This window comes from Dromiciops gliroides, chromosome 3, assembly GCF_019393635.1.
Source record: "Dromiciops gliroides isolate mDroGli1 chromosome 3, mDroGli1.pri, whole genome shotgun sequence".
Lineage (NCBI taxonomy): Eukaryota > Metazoa > Chordata > Mammalia > Microbiotheria > Microbiotheriidae > Dromiciops > Dromiciops gliroides.
Genome location: NC_057863.1, coordinates 36,867,245 through 36,888,848, shown reverse-complemented (window position 1 = coordinate 36,888,848; position 21,604 = coordinate 36,867,245). Strand labels below are relative to the sequence as shown.

The window sequence follows — 21,604 nt, the reverse complement described above, 5'->3', positions numbered from 1 at the left end:
GTACTATCGTATGTTAAAGATGAAATGACTTGAACTTCTGAGCATATTGATTAGTTAAACAATGCATGTCAACTGCCCAAGCCATTGGGACCAGGCCCTTCCTCAAAATAGGGCTGGACCTCCAATACAGGGGGAGATAGATCTTTATACACTAAAAACAATCAATTCAACAAAAGGAAGCAACCAATATACAATATTAGGTAATATTATTTCTAATCGGTGGAAAGATCAGGGACTTTCCAAGTTGGGGGGGGGAATAGAAGCAATTCTCTGAAATCATAAAAAGAGGTATCTCCCCCTCCCCAGGAGTGGACAATCAAAGGGACATGGAAAAGATATCAGATTGATGAGTACTGGGGCTAATTTAAAGGGAATTGAGCTAGCTCCAGAATTGAGTCACAACAAGGAGTCATTCAACTCATGTAGTTAACCAGTTGCTATACTGTTTCCCTTTATTCCCTCACTACCCATCTTTGATTTTTGCCACCACTAGGATTATTTGTATTTGAATAGGAAACTTGAAGAATGAAAGGACTGAATTTCAAATATAAAAATTACAAGCACCATGACAAACAATGGTGACATTTGGTGGGGAGGAAATGAAAGACTACTTCCAAACATCTTTCAAATTATGTCTTATACGCAGCTGCAGACTCTGGAAAAAATGGCTTCCAGAATACACTTTCTAGCTGATTATAATTCCATTGAACATTAACTTCCCGTTAAAACATAGTTCTTTCCTAAGTTGTCTCCTTGCTACACTGCCTTCTTCCAAAATTTGATTTAGTTTAAATGTTTTCAAATTGTAACTCCAAATACACAACAGACCCAAAACAGGTAAAAGAAAAGGCTGTAAATTTTCAAGCCAGCATGTAAATCATACTCAGAATAATAAAATTCAAAGGCAAGCATTTCTTAGCCTATTACCATAACACACACTCAGTTTTCTTGCAATGTTCTACTCCATTTTTCTTAACAGAAGTAACTTTATTACCTGCACAAAACCCCTTTCTAGCTTCTGAGATTTTGTATTCATACTGAACACTGACTGATGTTTAATTCATCTATGTTATGACTAGACTCAAAAAAAAGGTTCATGGGGACAGAGGGCAGTTTATTATCATTGTTATCATTATTAACATTCTCAATTAAATCCTCTAATAAATCCAACTACAAAGCTTTTGATCCAATCTAATTCTTATCCAAAGTCTCTTGTTAACGATCTTTACTGAGTACAGTATGTCTGAGTATGCAGTTGGGACATTAACAGGAATCCTTGAAAATACTTCATTTTTAAAATAAGAAATATAACATGAAAAACCTTCAAATGTATTAAATTAGGTTTGAAGACTGCACCTGAGGCCAGATACCTTATCATAATGCCTTATATAAAGTAAAAAACTGAATAAATTTTGGTAGGATTTAAGTAGCTCAGTATGACATTGAGACCAGTGGTCTTTCCAATTTACCTCTTTTGTCTTCCTAAGATTGGATCTGGAATTTGATACAAATGTATTTGGACCCTAAGTGTCTCTGTTTTTCAAATGATGTTTTGCTTCAAGACTTGACTCAAGAATTACCTTCTACATGAGGCTTTTCCTGATCCACTATAATTACCCCAACAGGAAAAAGTACACACACACACATACATACACATACACACATATTTGTGTGTGTATATGTATGTATGTATATGTGCATGTATCTATCTATCTATAGACAGGTACACACAATATGTTGAAAGTGATCATAGAATTAAAGGTGAAAAGGACTTTAGCGATAATAATAATAGTTCACATTTATGTATCAAAAGCATTTTACATACATCATCTTATTTGATCCTAGAGATAATCTTGTGATAACAAGGCACTGAGTCATTTTCCTCACTCCATGTACCATATGAGAATTGCAGTTGGCATTCTCTATGGTCCCATCTAGCTCAAAAATTATGTGATTTTTTTGACGATACTTATGGGCTTTAGTTAATGAACTTTGTACTAGTGACTTCAAGCTTTTCTCTAATCACTCTTTTTTTTGGGTGAGCCAATTGGGGTTAAGTGACTTGCCCAAGGTCACACAGCTAGTAAGTGTCAAGTGTCTGAGGCCGAACTTGAACTCAGGTCCTTCTGACTCCAAGGCCAGTGCTCTACCCACTGCGCCACCTAGCTGTCTAATCACTCTTTTGTTCTTTTGCTATAAAAATTTCATTTGTAATTACCATTCACATAGTCCACAATCCTGCAAACTCCCTTTGTTCCTACTTTATAGATGAAGAAACTGAGGCTTAGAGGGGCTGTGATTTGTCCGAAGTCACACAACTAGTAAGCATCTGAGATTATAATTTGTACCTAGGTCCTTCTGGCTCCATGTCCAGTGCTTCCTCCATTTCTCCATACTACTACTCACTAAACTCCAACTAAATGGATGGATGGATGGATGGATAGATAGATGAATGAATGAACAAATAGCTAAATGAATAAATAAATAAACGAATGAATGCATGAATAAACAAACACAAATAAATAAATGACTGAAGGACTAGCAAATAAAAAATAAAACAAACAAATAAATAAATAAATGAACTACATGGTGAAGAACGAACATTTTCATTGGCTACAGAAACCCATACAAAGGCCGTCAGCTTCTGATACCTGCTCATTGTCTCATCACTTTTTTGTGTGTGTGTGAGGCAATTTGTGTTAAGTGACTTGCCCAGGGCCACACAGCAAGTAAGTGTCAAGTGTCTGAGGCCAGATTTGAACTCAGGTCCTCCTGAATTCAGGGCCGGTGCTTTATCCACTGAGCCACCTAGCTGCCTGGCCCTTTTTTTTTTTTTTTTGGTCTCATCACTCTTAAAAAAGTTCAGTGACTAGGACCTTCACTCATGACAATCACAGAGTCTAAAGCCTTGTATGTTCAAAAGGTGCCTTGCCAGTCTGGTATTCAGAATTCAAGTTGTCAGCCCCAGGATGATGTCATGCCCAGTGGAGCAAGGGGAGACCTTTGGGACTAACCTTTAGGACGCTAGCCCAGCAGTAGCCAAGACTCTCTTATTGGACATGGGACTTATGGAGCTGAAAACTTTGTAGGAGCTGAACTTAGCTAGACTGAGCCCTCTAACCCCAGAGACCAAGGATATAAAAAGTTTGAGTCATTGGAAGAGTTTTGTGTATGTTTGCTCTTGCCATATTTTCAAAGTAAATATTCCTTTATATAACTAAGTGATCTTAAGTGGATAAATGGAACTGAGGAACTATGACTGAGAACCTTAATAGTGAGCAATTAGTCAGTGGGGGCTTGAACAGATAGAATTAGGGAAGAGCCACCTCCCCAACCCCTTCATTCAGAACTCTGCAGCTTGGCCCATGGAGAATGAACCAGAGCAGGGCTTCTTAAACGTTTTTTCCACTCACCTTTTTGCCTGAGAAATGTTTACACAAACCCAGGTTTATAGGTACAGAAAGTAGATATACATAACCTTTTACTGTTGCCAAATTTTTCACAACCCCCACATTCAGTGATGTGACCCCATAAGGGATTGTGACCCACAATTTAAGAAGCTAAGAGACAGAGAATACTTGTTACAGATGTACTCATTTGTTTCTTCCATGTTAGAATGGGAACTTCTTGATGGTTGGGGATATCTTTTTTTTTTGGCCTTTCTTTGTATCTGCATTGCTTATGACATACACAATCACTTAATAAGTGCTTTTTGTTGAACTAATTATTGACAAGATGCCTTTGCTGGGTATACTCTGGTTTTCTGATAGATGGTCAGTATCTACCCATATCTCCTTATATTTCAAATAAAGAAACTGAAGTAGTAGCTTGAGTAATGGAACATAGGTCCTCTGGCTGAAATCTAGTGGTCTTTGTATTACCCAGTGCCTATAAAATATTAACATTTTTCTTTTCAGGGCCATAAAAATATCAAGTCAGACTATGCCACAGCTATGTGAATGACCATGGAAATTATTATGGTTAAAGAGAAAATGAGCGATTAGATGAAAACTTGTGGACACTAATACAAAATTCAGTCATCAAAGCCCATATTCATCAAAGCCCATAGGTAGCAGCAAAGAATCATGTAGTTTTAAGAGCTAGATGGGACCTTAGAGAATGACAACCAGAACTGTCACATGGTACGGAGAGCAAGAAAAAGGGTTCACTGTCTCTGTTATTGAGAACAATCATTCCATTAAAAAAACTCATGAGATCAGGCCTGACTCATCTTCGGAAAAACAACCCGTGTAATTCACACATATTCATGAAATCCATGTAAATCCTCTGTTAATGAGAGTTAGAGCTTTGACTATTAATATCCAATAAACTAAGAAAACCTACAGTTCACAGAAAAGGAAAAAACAAAACACAGCTTCAGTTGTTATATTTGCCAACAGCTGTTTTAGTATTTACAGACATGAATACTGCTTTGAGTCTGTTTTTGTATCACATTTATTTTAGCATTGGAAGAGACTTCAGAGGCCTATGGGGTAGTCCAATCCCTACCAGAGGGAGTTGTTTTGTTGTTGTAGTTGTTGTTTTTCGTTTTGTTTTTTGTTTTGTTTTTGTTTTTGTTTTTTTGGCAACATAGTTGACAAGTGGTCATCCAGACCTTTTAGAGAGGGAAGAAATTACCACTTCCCAGTATAGGTAGCCTGTTCCATATGTGGATCTCTCTAATGGTTGGGAAGTTATGCTTTGTTTTTTATCCACATCGATTAGAAAACTGTTTCTTGGCAATTTCCACCCAAACATTCTAGTTCTTTGATTACAAGGTTTTTTGAATTGTGATAAATTCTTAGAAGGGAAATTAAGCTTATGAATCACAAAAAATAAGAAAGCAATGTTTCCAAATTATTTTTAGTCCCACAAATGTTTAGGTTTTAAAAAGTTTTGTATGTTTCCTATACATAAAATTTAAATATGTTATCAGACCTTAAAAAAGGTTTTAAAATGTTTTCTTTGACTTTTATTATTGTGAGGATGATTTATATGCTAACAATAAAATTTACATTATTTTTCATGATTGGAAACTAGTTTTTTGTTTACAAATATATATGTAATCATGAAAATTTAAACAAACCATAAACAGATTTGATTTATTTATCCATCTACATCTATCCGTCTATACAAATATATGTGTGCATATGAATGATCCAATCCAAAGACTCATGAATAATAGAACAATGTCAACCTGGAGAGAGGTCTCTATTAGAGTTCCCTGGGGATGTCTGCTTAGCCCTGTTTTAATTTACATTTTTATCAATGACTTGGTCATTTCACCATAACTAGCATGTTTATCAAATCTGTAGGTGACACATAGGTGGCTGGGATAATGGACACAAAATGAAAAGCTCAGAATGTAAAGATCTCAACAGGCTCATTGTCCTCATCTTGCAAACTGGGAGTGGAAGATCTCTAAGGACTAGATGACCTCTAATTCTAGCTCAAAAATGGAGGATCCTATGTCTTCCTCTGAGTGGATGCTGACTCACAAAGTACTCAGAACCCATGGAAGTTTCAAGAGGTACATGAGTTAGAGATTAGGTGCCATACAGCTGTTGAATTTGGTGAACTCTCAGTAATCTGTGTTTGCTCTCAAAATTTGTCTAACTTTTAAAACTCTGGTTTTGTAATGATGATAAAGCTGCATAGCCTGTTACTAAAAACGGACAATATTCATCCTATGAATTTAATGTTATTTTGAAATGCAAAGATAATAAATTAAAAGATAATCAAATACTATTTACCTAGAATTCTAGGGGCTTTTTAAAAATTTCAACTACTTTAGAAAATACACACATAAAGCTTTCTTTTTAATTATAATATATACCAGACTATACATATTTCCCAATGGCTTCTGTTTAAATTTGTTGAATGGGCATTTCCAGTTAAAAAGTTATTTCATGAATATTTATAAGCACAATAAATTAACTTAAATGTATATATTTATGCACCAAAATAACATTTTATTTAACAGATACCTTTTTAAAAGTTCAAGTGAGGAAAAAAGTCTAAATAATCAGATTAGGGCTTTGTAGCTAACTAAAATAATTAAAAGTACTCCTGTTCCCCCAACAAAGGGTAGTTTATTACAGTCTCCTAGCAGAAAGATTCAAAGTTGATTTTGTATCAGTAACAATAAATTGTCTACACAGGAAACTTAGAGTGTTGTTTGTTGGGGTGGGAGAGGCTATGGAGGAGGATATATATTTTTTTTTCTTTAATTGAACATAAGGTTTTCCATAGTGCTCCTTTCAGGTTGTAATTTGACTTTGTCACCACATTCTTTATAGAATAAGATTAGTAAAACCCAAGCTATTTCCTCCTACTCCCTATATGAGAAAGCCCTTTAATTACCAATATGTTCTTGGGCAAGATGATAATCTGCTGCTCCCAAGTGAAAATGAATAAAAAAGAGAGAAACAGAAAGAAAAGAGAGAGAGAGAGAGAGAGAGAGAGAGAGAGAGAGAGAGAGAGAGAGAGAGAGAGAGAGAGAGAGAGAGAAGGAGAGCACTCTGGGTGAGGTACACAGTAACTGGTAATTAGCCTCCAAAAGGAATCTTTTAAAAGTCTGCCAGCATTCAGGTACACCCTTCTTCATATCTCTCCAACCAAATAAAATGCAAATCTAAAGATGAGAATGATTGAAGACTGACCCATCAGTTTTGGGACATTCTAGTTTCTAACAATTCAGGAAAATCTCATCTAAAACCCTAACCACATAATGATTCATCAAAACACTATACATTTCTGGACGATGATAAGTAAGTGGCTTTCATGATGGGAATATAGGCAACACCTCTTGCATAATCACTAATTTTCTTTTAATCTTTTAAAAGAGTATGGACTAAAAAAGTGGGGGGAGTACAAGAGAAGGTAAAATTTTAAGCATCTCTATGGCTGTTTGCCCACTTTATATTCACAGACAAATAATCAGTGGAACTGTGGTCCTTTAATTTGTCATGTTTAGTGACGGGACCTACGATATTTTCCAAATTGCCAATGTTGTTTCTTATAGAGGGTGCTCATCATATGATCTTGTTGAGACACAGCTCTGTTATTAGTAATTTAACAAATATGGACATTCAAACTCACCTTCCCCTAAGGTTACGGTTCCATGTGCTTGAAATAGCTATAGAAAAGTGCCCACACACAAGTCCTTTGAGTGTTGTTTTTTTTTTCCATTGGACTTCTGCTCAAAGGTATAACATCATAGATTTAGAGCTAGAATGGGCTTCAGAGGCCACTTCAACCCTTTAATTTGATAGAGGAGGATAGATGAAAAATGTTTTGCCCAGTCACACAAAAAGTATGGTAAGTGCCTGAGCTGATACTATATAGGCATAGTTTCCTGACTCATTTAAATTATTTGCACTTCAAAGCAGCTCAGGTCTAGCAAACTCAATGTAGGGTAATAGGAGAGAGAGACAGAGACACAGAGAAAGACAGATAGAGAGAAGAAACTATTAGAAAGCAGACATACAGATAAGGCATAAAAGATGGTAGGAGAGATGAAAAGTGACATTCATAACATACAGTATGATGATACAGTATAAAAGTTATTCCTCTATGCCCAAAGGGCTTTAGAACTGTGCATACCCTTTGATCCAGCAATGCCACTGCTAGGTTTATATCTGAAAGACATCCCCCCAAAGAGAAAAAGACCTATTTGTATAAAAATATTTATATAAAGTCTTTTTGTGGTGGTTAAGAATTGGAAATCAAAGGAATGCCCATCAATGGGGTAATGGCTAAACAAGCTGTGGTGTATGATGGTGATGGAATATTATTGTGCTATAAGAAATGACAAGCAGGATGATTTCAGAAAGACCTGGAAATACTTGTATGAACTGATGTATAGTGAAGTGAACAGAACCAAGAGAACATTGTGCACAGAGACAGCAATATTGTTTGATGAAGAACCGTGAATGGCTTAAATATTCTCAACAATACAATGATATAAGACAATCTCAAAAGACTATTGATGAAACATACTATCTACCTCCAAAGAAAGAACTGATATTGGTGGAACACAGACTGAAGTATGCTATTTTTCACTTTCATTTTTTTCTTTTATTCAAGTTTTCTTGTACAAAATGACTAATATGGTAATGTTTTACATAACCTTACATGTATCACACATATCTGATTGTTTAACACCTCAAGGAGGGGGGAGGGGAAGGAGAGAAGGAGCAATAAAAATTCAAACTCAAAACTATAAATAAAAATGTTTATTACTTTAAAAAAGAGATATTCATATTGATGACTGAATTATCAGAGAATAGTAAAATTACATTTAATTATCATCCTGTATGGTCCCAGAAACAAATTGTGCCTGCCTTCTGAAGGTCACTCTGCCTAAGTAGAGGTAGATCATCACGATTATTAACTTTGGTGAAGGACTTTTTGATAATGGCAAGGCATGAAACAAAGGAAAAATACAAAATGATCCTTAGTGTGGTGGAAATCCTTTTGTGACATGAGCAGAGTGGACCCAAAAGAGCGCTGAAGGTGCCAAGATCGCAAAGCATTTAGATCATCTATAAACAACACAGCCATGCATAAAATCAGAAGATAAAAAGAAATTTGCAGCTAAGTGAAAGGATGGATCATAGGCTCTTTTTGGAAAGGCAAATTGGTGGAGCCTGTTTTATTGTGTGTCCATAGGCAACAAAAACATCATTTCATGGGACATTTGGTAACCTCATATTGCCATGCTCATGATGAGTAGTTGCAAAAAGAACACAATAAACATTATTGCAACTTATGTGTCAACATCTGTTGCAGAGGAAAACGTAGCAAGATTCTACGAAGAATTTTCTAAGAGCCTACCGATTAAATCAGCATATAATTTGATGCTTAGTGATTTCCATGCAAAGATGCAAACAGGCATTTTATTTGATGACTAAGATGAAGCATTTGATTTGAGAGAGGGAAACATTGCTTCCGAGGATGTCTATCCCACATCGGCCACAATTATATCAAATTTCTTGAAAGATATAACAGAAACAACCTTGTTTGGTGACCTTGTCCAATAACTTTGATCACTAATATTAAACAGGGTATAAAAGTTGGCTGAATATAAAGTTCTACATTTCATATGAATGATAAACATGTGACACCAAGGACTATGTGTGTGTGTGTGTGTGTGTGTGTGTGTGTGTGTGTGTGTGTCTTCCAATTCAGATTTCATTGGCTATAGCTACACAAAGTCAAAATATTTGGCCAATTCAGATAGCATGTATGGCTTAATGTTAAAAAAAGATCATTGCTGAATGATTAAATAAATTCTACCAATGTCTTGGTGTCAATTAGACAGATGTTTCTATAGTTTTAGCAAGGATGTTTTTTTTTTTTGTACCATAAGTGAGATCTAAAATATCTTAAATGCTTTCTGTATTTTTTCACTTCAAATTCAACTTCACAGACCCTGATTACTATTTCTGTCATTATTCTGTCATTTAGTAATGAGTCATGGGATAAGTTTTTGTTTTTATTATGACTTAAAAATTGAAGTTGGATTTCAACAACAATTATTTACCTTTTTTCTAGGTAGTGAGATTGGATCTAAATAATTTAGAAAAAAATAACAGTTAAAAATTGAAGCATTCTTATTTTTAAAATAGGAACAGTTCCCATTTAAAAATTCATTAAATCAAGATTTTCTGATTCTGCGTTCTTGTCCTCACTGTGCCTTCTGTGACCAATGGAGCAACTCTGGATTCTTCTAATTGCAAAATCTGGAGGAACTGGTCTTTTGTAATTGCTTGTGAGAATTGGGCATGAAGTGCCTTGTTAAATTATTCAGTGAGCAAACATCCTCTTTCTAAATATAAAAATAGTGTTAAGTTCTGTTGTTCATAAAATCCCTCCAAAAACGTATGTGCTATTCAGATCCAAACATGTTTTAATCTATTCTATTTCTAATGTTACCTAAGGAACTATCAGGTACATTCATAACAAAGAAATACCGTGATGAGTTTCAAATGTTTATATGGAAACACCTGTCCCCTATTTTTCCTTCGTGTCACAGACAACATAGACAAATATACTCACAGGAATATGGTTAATTAGGAAAGATATTAGACTGGGAGTTAGGAGAAATTTGAATTCAAATCCCTCTAACATTTATTGGTGATGTGACTGTGGATAAGTCAGCTAACTTACTGTAACACTGTGCTTTTTAGGAATCTTTTTCATCAATGAGTACATTTAAGAAGAAAAATAAGACCAAAAGTTTAGAGCTGGGAAGGACTTCAGAAGCCATCCAATCAAACTCCCTCATTCTAAGGGCCATGGAAGTAAGGAACCTGATTAAGGAGATATGTGTGTAAGCATCATGGCTGGCACTTGAACCCTGACCTAATGATTTTTAGGAGAGCAGTTGTGTTGCCAATCCAAAGGTCTGTAATTGTGACATTTTCATTGTGGGCATTTTTACCTTTGGGAAATCAGCAAATGCACCAAATCAGGGCTTCAGGTATTATTTTGTTGATTGCCTAGACTTAAGAAAGTGATGAATGAAATGTTATTAATACAGATTAAACTTAAAAGTATGTTACGTATGAAGGTTTTTTTTTTTTAATTTTACCCCCGAGAGCCAAATTGATCAACTTTAATCAGTACATTTCTGTGAAGATCCAATTCATGTTCTATATGACAAGCAAGGGGTAGTTGATGGTGCAGTGGATAGAGCACCAGGCCTGAAGTCTGGAAGATCTGAGTTCAAATCTATACTTTCTATGTGTGTGACCCTGGGCAAGTCATTTAACCCCGATTGTCCCAGTTTCCTCACCTATAAAATGATCTTGATCAGGGAATGGCAAACTATGCCAATATCTTTGCCAAGAAAACCTTAAATGGGGTCGCAAAGACTTGAACATGACTGAGGCAACTGAACAACAACATGATAAACAAACAAACAAACTTGGCTAGATTAGAATCTATTTCCCCAAACCAACTATACACTTTAAAGGAAAGTAAACTGTAGGAAATCTTTCCTGGCCTAAGTCTTGGAGTTAAACATGTATACATTAGAAAAGTCTCTCTTGTTTTTACCTCAGTTGTTTTCAGAAAGGGCATGGATTGGCTCTATACCATTAACTATAAAAAAAGCAAAAAAAAATATATATTATATATATATATATGTGTGTGTGTATACACACATATATAGTGACATATACATACACACACACACACACACATATATATATATATAACATTTTCTCAAATTTACATAAAATAAGGTATGAATTAAACTTCAGTTAAGACAAAAAAATGGCCTCGACATTCCCAATTTAAATATCATATAACCCCCTTGTCATACTTTCCCCTCAAGTTTAAAAATAGAAAAAAGGATTTATTTGGCTTCAGTGGCTTATAACAACAACAGGGAGATTACAAGAACATTTTACATATGGGACAAATAGCACAAACTATGTCTATAGTATAGGGAACAGGGAACCTACTATTCTGTCCTGTGTCCTTGGAGGTGGGAGAAGACAGAAATATGGTGGGGAGAGAGCTGAATAGAGTAGAGAAGGATCTTACCACTCTTTTTCATATAGTTGCTTTCTAGAGTAATTATTCTTGCAAATTAGGAGAGAAATTAAAATAATGTTTCTAAAGAAAGACTCTAAGTGCTATCTTCAACTTCTAAATTTTGTCCCTACTAAAATCTGTACCCTCTAAATTCTAAATCCTGAGGCAAAGCTCCTGCTACCCCACCCTAGCTATGGCACTAAGTCTTCTGCTTTTGATTTGCCTTCATAGATCTTATTGTGGGTTTTACATATAGGTAAATATTTTAGAAGTTTAGCCGAGGTTAACATATTCTTTCTTTTGAAAACATGCTTTACCTGGGCCTGGTAGTGCATTCCTGTAATCTTTGCTACTGGGAGAGGATGAGATTGGGGGATTGCTTGAGTTCAGGAGTTCATAGCTACAGTAAGGCTAAAGCTGTTTGGGCACCTACACTAAGTATAACACAAATATGGGGAGCCTCTGGAAGTACAGGACCACCAAGATACCTAAGGAGGGAGCAAATCAATCCAGGCTGGAAAAATGGAGCAAGTTAAAGCTTCAGAATTGGGATTGAGGCCCTGAGTGGCTGTTGCACTTCCAGCCTGGGTGAAATAGAAAGAGCTAGCAAAAAAAAAATGTATTTAGGTTGTTTTGTTTTGTTTTTTTTTTAACTTCATGATCGCTTTTAGGGGTGGAAGAGGAAGGAAAGGGATTAAGCATGTACCAGGTATTTGGGGGAAATTATCTCATTTGATTGCGTAAAGAACTCCTCTTGTAATAAAGAAAAAGAATGAAGCAAAATAAACCAAGACTTCAATCAAAATTTAACATTTTTAGCCCCAGAATACTGTTTGTCTATCAACAATAACAATAACAACAACAACAACAATAACAAGCTATATTTGATCCTACATCCTTTGGAATCAAGATAAGTCAATACATTAAAATGAATTTATTTCTTTGGTGCTTTTTTATAAAACTTTATTGCATTCATTGTATAAATTATCTGATTCTGCTTACCTCAATCTATCCCTTTATGCAAGTCTTTCCAAGTTTCCCCAAATTCCTCTAAGTTTCACCCATCTCTTATATTCATTTACATTAACATACTATAATTTGTTCTGATATTATAATAAATATTATAATAAATCTTTCTGGAAGAATCAATAATTGTAAAGAACTTTACAACACAGTTAAAATCTTTAAATCTAACATTATTCTTGATACCATATGATTAATCCACTGACATGGAGAGAAATTAATCCGAGATACATTAGGGCAATAGAAGAAGTATTTGTGTAGAACTTTTGGAAATCAAACATTCACCCATAAGGTAAACATCTATTAATTTAATGACCAAATAAAATTAAAGTAATTCCTCATAAATGTAAGTGTAAGGAAATAAGTTTCCTTTTCACAGCCTTTCCATGGGGAGGTCCTAACCTGACTTCATTTTCTACCAGTAATGTCTCTGCCTATGTCCAGGCACTTTTCTAGAAACTCTTTTCTTCTTCCCATTTCTTTATGCCAAATGTGAAGATTTCCATATCAATCCCTTCTTGGAGATGGAATTAATACATATGTAGCATTTATGATAAAAACTAATGAGCTACCTTCCTTCTTGGCTGCAGTTTCCTTCCTATTCATATTAGGAAATGATTTAATATTACAATTATATGTCCTCTTTGCCCTCCCTATCTCCCACATATAAAGTCCCTCCCAAATTTATTTTTTGAATCATGATTTAGTAACTGCCCCAAACTGAAAAAGGATTAACTTTTCTCTTTACTTATCCAGTTGCAGATTCCTGGTCCAGATGCTCCTTCAGAAGCATGATTAATAGATATGTTTAACACAGAAGTCATTTGGTTCTCTGCCCTTTTTCTCCCAGCTGTAGATTCTTATCATCTAATTTCAGTCCATATTTTCAGAGAGATATTTGATGGAGTTCTGGGGCACTGGGGAACTGCGGTGCCATCCATATCCCAATCATACCCACATTCATGCTTACTTTCTTGACAGACTGAATGTATTAGGACAAATATAGCAGCAAGTGTGCCAACAAAATGGCAGGGCAAGTGGAAAAAAATGAAGGGAATGCTAATATAAAGCAAAAAATAAAATATCATCAGTTCAAGAACTCTTCATGTCTCTCTCTGCCTCAGAGATAATGCTTAAATCCCTTGACAAACCCATATGGATGTGCTTAGTGGTAGGCCTTTTTGGTCCCAAACAAAACTTTTGGTCTAAGTGATTAGCACCACTGGACTACATAGCTGATGATGGCGACCATCAATCTCTGCCAATAGCATCATGATATAGATGTGTCACAAGTGCCTAGTCCAACTGAAAATCACACCTGAAACTTGTCTTTCATAGTTCTGTGCTATGTTTGAAGGCGTACCTCAAGAGTTTCATAATGTTATTATTCTCTATGTAATGTAAATCTTTGGCAGAGAGCAACAACAAAAGAATCCTAATATATTTCAACTGAGCTAATATCTGGAATGGGCAGCTAAATCCAACCATTCTGGAGAGCAATTCGAAATATGTTCAAAGGGCTATAAAGCTGGGCATACCCTTTGATCTAGCAACACTACTGCTAGTTTTTTATCCCAAAGACATGCATAAAAAGGGGAAAGGACCTATTTGTACAAAAATATTTATAGCAGCTCTTTTTGTGGTGGCTAAGAATTGGAAATCAAAAGGATGCTAAACAAGTTGTGGTGTATGTGATAGAATATTATTGTGTTATAAGAAATGACAAACAACATGATTTCAGAAAAACCTGGGAAGACTTGAACTGATATATAGTGAAATGAGCAGAACCAGGAGACTGTTGTATACAGAGACAGTAATATTGTTTATTGAAGAACTGTGAATGATAGCTATTCTCAGCTGTTCAATGATCTAAGACAATCCCAAAGGACCAATGATGAAGCATACTATCTGCCTTCAGAGAAAGAAATGATATTGATTGAACACAGACTGAAACATGCTGTTTTTCACTTTCTTTTTTTCTTTTATCCCAATCTTCTTATACAAAAGGACTAATATGTAAATGTTTTACATGGTTGCGAGTGTACAACCTAGATCTGATTGCTTAATGCCTCAGGGAGCGGGAAGGGGAGGGAGGGATAGAATTTGGAACTCAAATCTTTAAATAAAAATGTTTATTTAGTACTCATTTTTAAAAAATGAGCTGGAGAAGGAAGTGGCAAGCCCCTCTCTGCTAAGACAATCCCAAATTGGGTCACAAAGAGTCAGGTATGGCTAAAATGACTGAACAACAACAAAATATCTAGAACGCACCATCCAGTGATGCTGACCTTTTTTTCTCTTTTTTTGTACATATGCCTTCATTTTTGGACTCTGCGCCTTTTCACTGATTTTGGTTAGAATGCCTAGAATGGTCCCCTCCCTTGTTGCTACCTCCTAGCTTCTTACCCTCTACCAGGGGCCTTTCTTAGTCCCCTTCAATGCTAATGCCTTTTCTGAGATTCCTTCCAATTTGTCCGTCTATTTCTTGTATGTATATAGTTTCCAGGTTGTCTCCACCATTAGAATATAAGCTCCTGGATACCAGGTGCTGGTTTTGCCTTTATTTGATCTCTAGCACTTAGCACAGTTCCTAACACATTGTAGGTCCTTAGCAAATGCTTGTTAAGTTGATCTGAATTGATGTGACTTGGAAAACGAGAGGTTATAGTATTCTGCCACTATAGAATTTCAGGCTATAATTTAATCTTCATCTATTTTGACAGATAACTAAAATATATCACTGGTGACCAGTTTTGAGAGGCTCTGATTTTAATATAAGGGAATTCTTGGCAAAAATAAGGAAGAATAGAACTCTGTATCTCCCTTCCAACTCCCCCCACTCTTCTCCCCATATAACATTCCACTATAGAGTATCAACATTTGAGGAACAGGTGGAGGTTGGAGTGACTTGAGGAGGAGCAAAACCCATTCCTATTTTGGAAAACTGAGTGAGAAAGGAGAAGACTCAAAATCTCTCTAAAAGCAGGAAGTTCCAATGCCCCCTTTCCCTTCCGTGGTTAATAGAAAGGGGAAAAAAATGACTAGATAAGAGTTAGTGGTAAGGGTTGTCTATTGTGTTTGCTCATTATCAGACACTTAGTTTGAACTGCTTTAATTATGCAAATGTAGCCAATGGATAAGTGTTAATAAACTTCCATTTTAATAAAAATCAATCAAAATTCAGCTTCTCTTTAGCACATCATCATTTAATTAAATTCTTGAGAGAAGTCAGCAGAGGTACAGTTATACCCATCTCAAGCAGATGATAGAATGAATCACAAAAGGCACATATCTTAGTCAGTACTGGCCTCAAACACAACATACAGCTAGATTCCTGTTTTTCTAATTGATTAGAAGTGTTAAACATGGCTGATGAAGTAGATGACTATGGTTTTAATTTCCAGGCCTTCCATTTTTTACAATACCAAATTTGAATCAATGTTCTATAACTTCAATAGCACCTTGTAGGATTTCTTCTTGGAGGGAATAGGCATCAAGTTCTTTATAAAAAAAACATGCCTATTAATTTTAGCCACAAAAAAGAAGACAGATAAAGAACCAACCCACAATTCACACATAGTAGAATTATTTGACTTACCTTATAGAGTAAAGGGAGTTTTCCTAGTTTTAACAGGGCAATCCTATTGGTCACGTTTTTCATCACTTGAATCTGGCTTACATCTTCTACAGTCCCGTACTGCACATCAATGACTTCAGCCTACAAGAAAAAGAAAAAAACAAAAGAAAATAAAGCACTACAGAAAACTTAACAGAGGTAGCTATTAACATGAGATTGAAGATTGAAACAAAATTATGTGTGGCAATGAAGTCCTTGATCTGTGCTCTTTGATTCACTTACCAATCATCTATGAAGAGATAAGTGGCAACTTCTCTATGCTTGTCAAAGAAACCTAATTGTTAAACAGAGTTCTGTCACAATGGTTTTTGATCATAATTTGATTCCTATTAAGATTTTGCACAGATCCGGGTCTTGTTACTACTATTTTTAATCAACCTAGAATTTTGTCTTATAAGTCTTAGGTTCAAAGATTTAGTGATACAAAAGGCCTCAGAGGTCATTCTGTTTGTTCTCTTATTTTTACAGATGAGGAAACAGGCACAGGTAGGTGAGATGATTTCTCTCAGGTAACTGGGTGTCAGGGTGTTAGAGGTAGGATTTTATTCAGTCAATCAGTCAGTCAGAAAGCATTTTTAGCACTTATGTCACAGGCATGAGTCCTCCATTGGCTCTTCTAACTCTTCCTGTATCATGATGTTGAATAGCTGCTAAAAGGCTGATTATATCAATATCCTATTGTTCACATGAGAGGCATTCTATTTTTTATTTGAACATTTTAAGATACTAATTGTTTGTGACACAAACAATAGCCCCGGCAAAGGACGATGTGCTTGGCTAATTGATATTTTCCTCTCATGTTGCCTGTTCACGTTCCTAGTGATGGTAATGCCTTTCAAAGCTATTTTCTCATTGTCTTGAGCTCTAGTTAAACCATAAACTAAGTATCATGGGAGTTTTTGACAAAACCTGGATAAGAGTAATAAAAAGATTAACAAGGGACTTAAAAACAACAACAACTTTATTTTCCCTTTGTAACAGGGGACTGGTCTTATGAGCATGCACAGAGTACTTGACTAATATCCTCCCCATGTGGACCTTGGAGCTTGCTCAGATATTCTGTAATGTGTCCCAGTAACTATGTGGTAAGGATACAGACTGTAGACTGGTTATACAGCTGGATCTAGGGTTCAGAGCCTGACTCTTGAGCTGGCTTGTGACTGGAGTGTTGAAGTAAGGAGGCAAGGATTAAGCTCTCAGTGAAGGGAGAGGCCTCAGCCCTCTATCTCTCCACTGAAACCATTGTGACGTGACTTATGAGTACAACGGTTCCTGTCGTTTCTAACTGTGTGGTATCTATTTTTCTTCTTTTTAAGTGACAGAGAGTGGAGAAGGTTATGACCTTGTGAGCTTCATAAGGTCAAGAAAATAGAGCTAGCAGAGTCCAGGAGCTGTAATCCATGTAAAAAATTCATAGGAAGACAGACAGTAAGGAGCCCAGCCCAACATTAGCAGAAAATGCACCTACCCATCAGCCTTGAAGCATCTGCAAGTGAACTTAGTGAGGCAAATGGTATGTGGAAACTGTATTAAATCTGCTAATTCTCTGCAGGGACCAAAGTGGGACATGTAAGAGCATGCCCCCCAGTTTTTTGTGGAAAAATTTGTACTTCCAATCTTGCTATATCTTTGCAATAAATATTGTTTTTAAAAGCTAAGTGAAGAGATCAGCAAAGATGGAGAGTAGGTAGGTACAACAGGTACATCCAAGATGCCCCCACAACTCTTCCATCAAAGATCTAAGTAAAAAGGTCAGACTTAGATCAGACTATTATTCAGGAGAGAAATCAAGGTGGGTCATCTCTTTAGACCAAGGTCTCAAATTTTGGCCCTGAACAAGTGATCAGGACAAGAATCATGGAAGGGGCTAGGCAGGACTACAGACTCAGCCCTGTGGAGCTCCTAATAGAACTAGGCCAACAATGTAGGGTCACCCATAGTAGGATTTCAGACTTAGCTCTAGGCTGGGACAGAAGACAGGGACACTTAGAATGGATCGCTGATTCAGCTCCAGGCCAAAGCCATCAGTGAAGAACTTGATGCTGGGTGTGGGGTTGCCCAGAAGTATTGGGATTGCAGATATACTTGCTGCTCCAAATAGGACTAAGCTAGCAGCAGATCACTCTGAATCTGGCTAGGTTTACAACTAGCTGATAGGGCTGGAGTGACCTGCTGTCTACTGGAGCATCGACTCAGGGCAAGTCTGTAGCTATGTTGCCTAGAATCAAATTAGCGCATAGTATCTAGAAAGCAGAATGGGGAAGGAGGAGAAAAAGCAATCAGATAATGCCCTTCATCTGACTATAGAAGTTTAACTGAAAGTTCACAGATCCCTGGCTCAGGTCACTTTGCTACCCTTAAAGAACATAGCACTCAGTACCTGAAGAGCTCAGTAAGAAGACCCTAGTTAAGATAGGACAGGTCCACACAAGGCCACAGGTTCTATCAGAAATGCACAGAACCTCATCCTAAAAGAAAATCCCAATCTTGGAAATAAGGCTGAAAGGCAATTTTTAAAAGAGCTATTAAGATGATATGAATGTTGATAAACCCAAAGACTCCAGCTTCTGGGATAAGAATTTAGTATTTGACAAAAACTGCTAGGAAAACTGGAAGATAGCATGGCAGAAATTAGGCATAGACCAACATCTTACACCTTATACTAAAATAAGGTCAAAATGGATACATGATTTAGACATAAGGGGTGATACCGTAGGTAAATTAGGAGAGAAAGGAATAGTATACCTTTCAGATCTTTGGAAAGGAAAACAGTTTATGACCAAACAAGAGATAGAGAATATTATAAAATGCAAAATGGATGATTTTGATTACATTAAATTAAAAAGGTTTTGTATAAATAGAAGCAATGCATCCAAAATTAGAAGGGAGGCAGAAAGCTGGGAAACAATTTTTGAGGCCAGTGCTTCTGATAAAGGCCTCATCTCTAAAATATATAGGGAACTCAATCAAATTTATAAGAATCCAAGTCATTCCCCAATTGAGAAATGGTCAAAGGATACAAACAGGCAGCTTTCTGATGAAGAAATCAAAGCTATCTATTCCCATATGAAAAAATGCTCTAAATCACTATTGATTAGAGAGACGCAAATTAAAACAACTCTGAGGTACCACCTGACACCTATCAGATTGGCTAATATGACAAAAAAGGAAAATAATAAATGTTGGAGAAGCTGTGGGAAAATTGGAACACTAATGCATTGTTTGTGGAGCTGTGAACTGATCCAACCATTCTGGAGAGCAACTTGGAATTATGCCCAAAGGGCGATAAAGCTGTGCATACCCTTTGATCCAGCAATACCACTTTTGGGTCTTTTTCCCAAAGAAATCATGGAAAAGGGAAAAGGACCCACATGTACAAAAATATTTATAGCTGATCTTTTTGTGTTGGCAAGGAATTGGAAGTGGAGGGGATGCCCATCAATTGGGGAATGGCTGGACAAGTTGTGGTATATGAATGTAATGGAATACTATTGTGTTGTAAGAAATGATGAGCTGGAGGAGTTCAGAGAAACTTGGAGGGTCTTGCATGGGCTGATGATGGGTGAGATGAGCAGAACCAGAAGAACATTGTACACAGTATCATCAACATTGTGTGTTGATCTACTGTGATGGACTAGATTCTTCTCACCAATGCAATGGTACAGAAGAGTTCCAGGGAACTCATGATAGAAGAGGATCTACAAATCCAAGAAAAAAAAAAAAAGAACTGTGGAGTATAGATGCTGATTGAACCATACTATTTCTTTTGTTTTTGGTGCTGTTGTTTTTCTATTTTGAGGTTTTTCCTCATTGCTCTGATTTTTCTTTTATAACATGACTAATGCAGAAATATGTTTAATGTTTTATATATATCTATATATCTATATCTATATATCTATATCAGATTACCTGCTGTCTAGGTGAGGGGGGAGGAAGGGGAGGGAGGGAGAAAAATCTGAAATTGGAAAGGTTGTATAAACAAATGTTGAGAACTATCTTTACATGTAACTGGAAAAAAATAAAATACTTTTATCAGAAAAAAAGATGATATGGATGCTATAGAGGCAAAATAAAAAGAGGATAACTCCAAAACACCTATAAACAAAGCCTCAAAGAAAAATACAGTTTGATCATAAAATGAATCAGGATTTCTAGAAGAAATGAAGAACAACTAATTTTTTTCTTAAAAAAAAGTTAAAATGATATTATAAATGGAGTGAAAGCACTAGAGGAGAGAACTGGAAAATAAATTAGAATTTTGGAGGAAAGATTTGGAAAAAAGAATGAACAGTTTAGCAGAAGAGTTATCAAACCTTAAGTAAGTATGACAACTACTTAAAAATTAGAATAGACCAAAGAGAATTTAATGACTCTATAAAAAAACAAGAAATAAAAAAAACAATCAAATGATTAAAAAATTAGAAGAAAATTTAAGGTCTCATATTAAAAAATAATTGGAGAGGGGAGATACTTGAGGGAGAAACATTAGTTATCAATAGCTGCTAACTGATAGCAGTAGAGATCCCTTGGCATGGTCCATATGGGAAATGATAAGGGTCTGACTAGGGAAGAAGTTGTATGAGTAAAGGGAAGAGGACTTATCCTAGAGAAAATGAAGATAGAAAAGAAAAGACTTAGTAACAGAATGGGTATGTGAGGTGAGTGAGAGTATAAAGTCAAGGACAATTCTTGTGAAATTATTGATTCCCTCAACAGAAGTAAGCAAATCCAAGAAAGGAGAGAATTTCGACAGGGTAATGAGGAAGGGTTTTTTGGTCAGTTGTTTTAACTGTGTTTGATTCTCTATGACCTGGTTTTGGGGTTTTCTTGGCAAATACACTAGAGTGGTTTGCCATGTCCTTCTCCAGTTCATTTTACAGATGAGGAAACTGAGCAAAACAGGATTAAAATTCCTCGTAATCACACAACTAAAAAGCATCTGAGGCTGGATTTGAACTCATAATGTTAGACAAGTCTCTTCTCTGAGATTGTTTCCTCACCTGTAAAATGATGATCATAATAGCACCAACCTGACAGGATTGTTCTGAGGAACAAATGAGAGTATGGATGCATTCATAAAGGTGTATACAGAAACATGGACATATATAAACTACTTCACAAATCTTAAAATACTACATATATGTTGTTATTACTATGTAAGTATCAACTATTACTAATAGCTGATATTCACATAGTGCTTGGTTATTTAGCAAACACTTTATAAACATCAAGAAATAAGCAATATTATTATCGCCTTCTTGCTAATAATGAAATTGAGTCTTAGAAAGATTAATGAGGGAGAGAATAATAATTTTTGAAGTGCTTACTATGTGCTAAGCACTTCACTAATATCTCACCTGATCCTCCAAACTCCCCCAGGATAATAGTAGGCCTCCA

General features: G+C 35.9%; 1 protein-coding gene across 1 annotated transcript in view; it reads right to left on the bottom strand.

Annotated features, from left to right (window-relative positions):
* Positions 1–21,604, bottom strand: part of NAALADL2 (N-acetylated alpha-linked acidic dipeptidase like 2) — a 1,062,489-nt gene that overhangs the window by 563,372 nt on the left and 477,513 nt on the right. Inside the window, exon 4 of the mRNA XM_043995545.1 lies at positions 16,169–16,288. Within this exon, the coding sequence (XP_043851480.1) occupies positions 16,169–16,288 (120 nt within the window). The remainder of the gene's footprint in view (positions 1–16,168; positions 16,289–21,604) is intronic.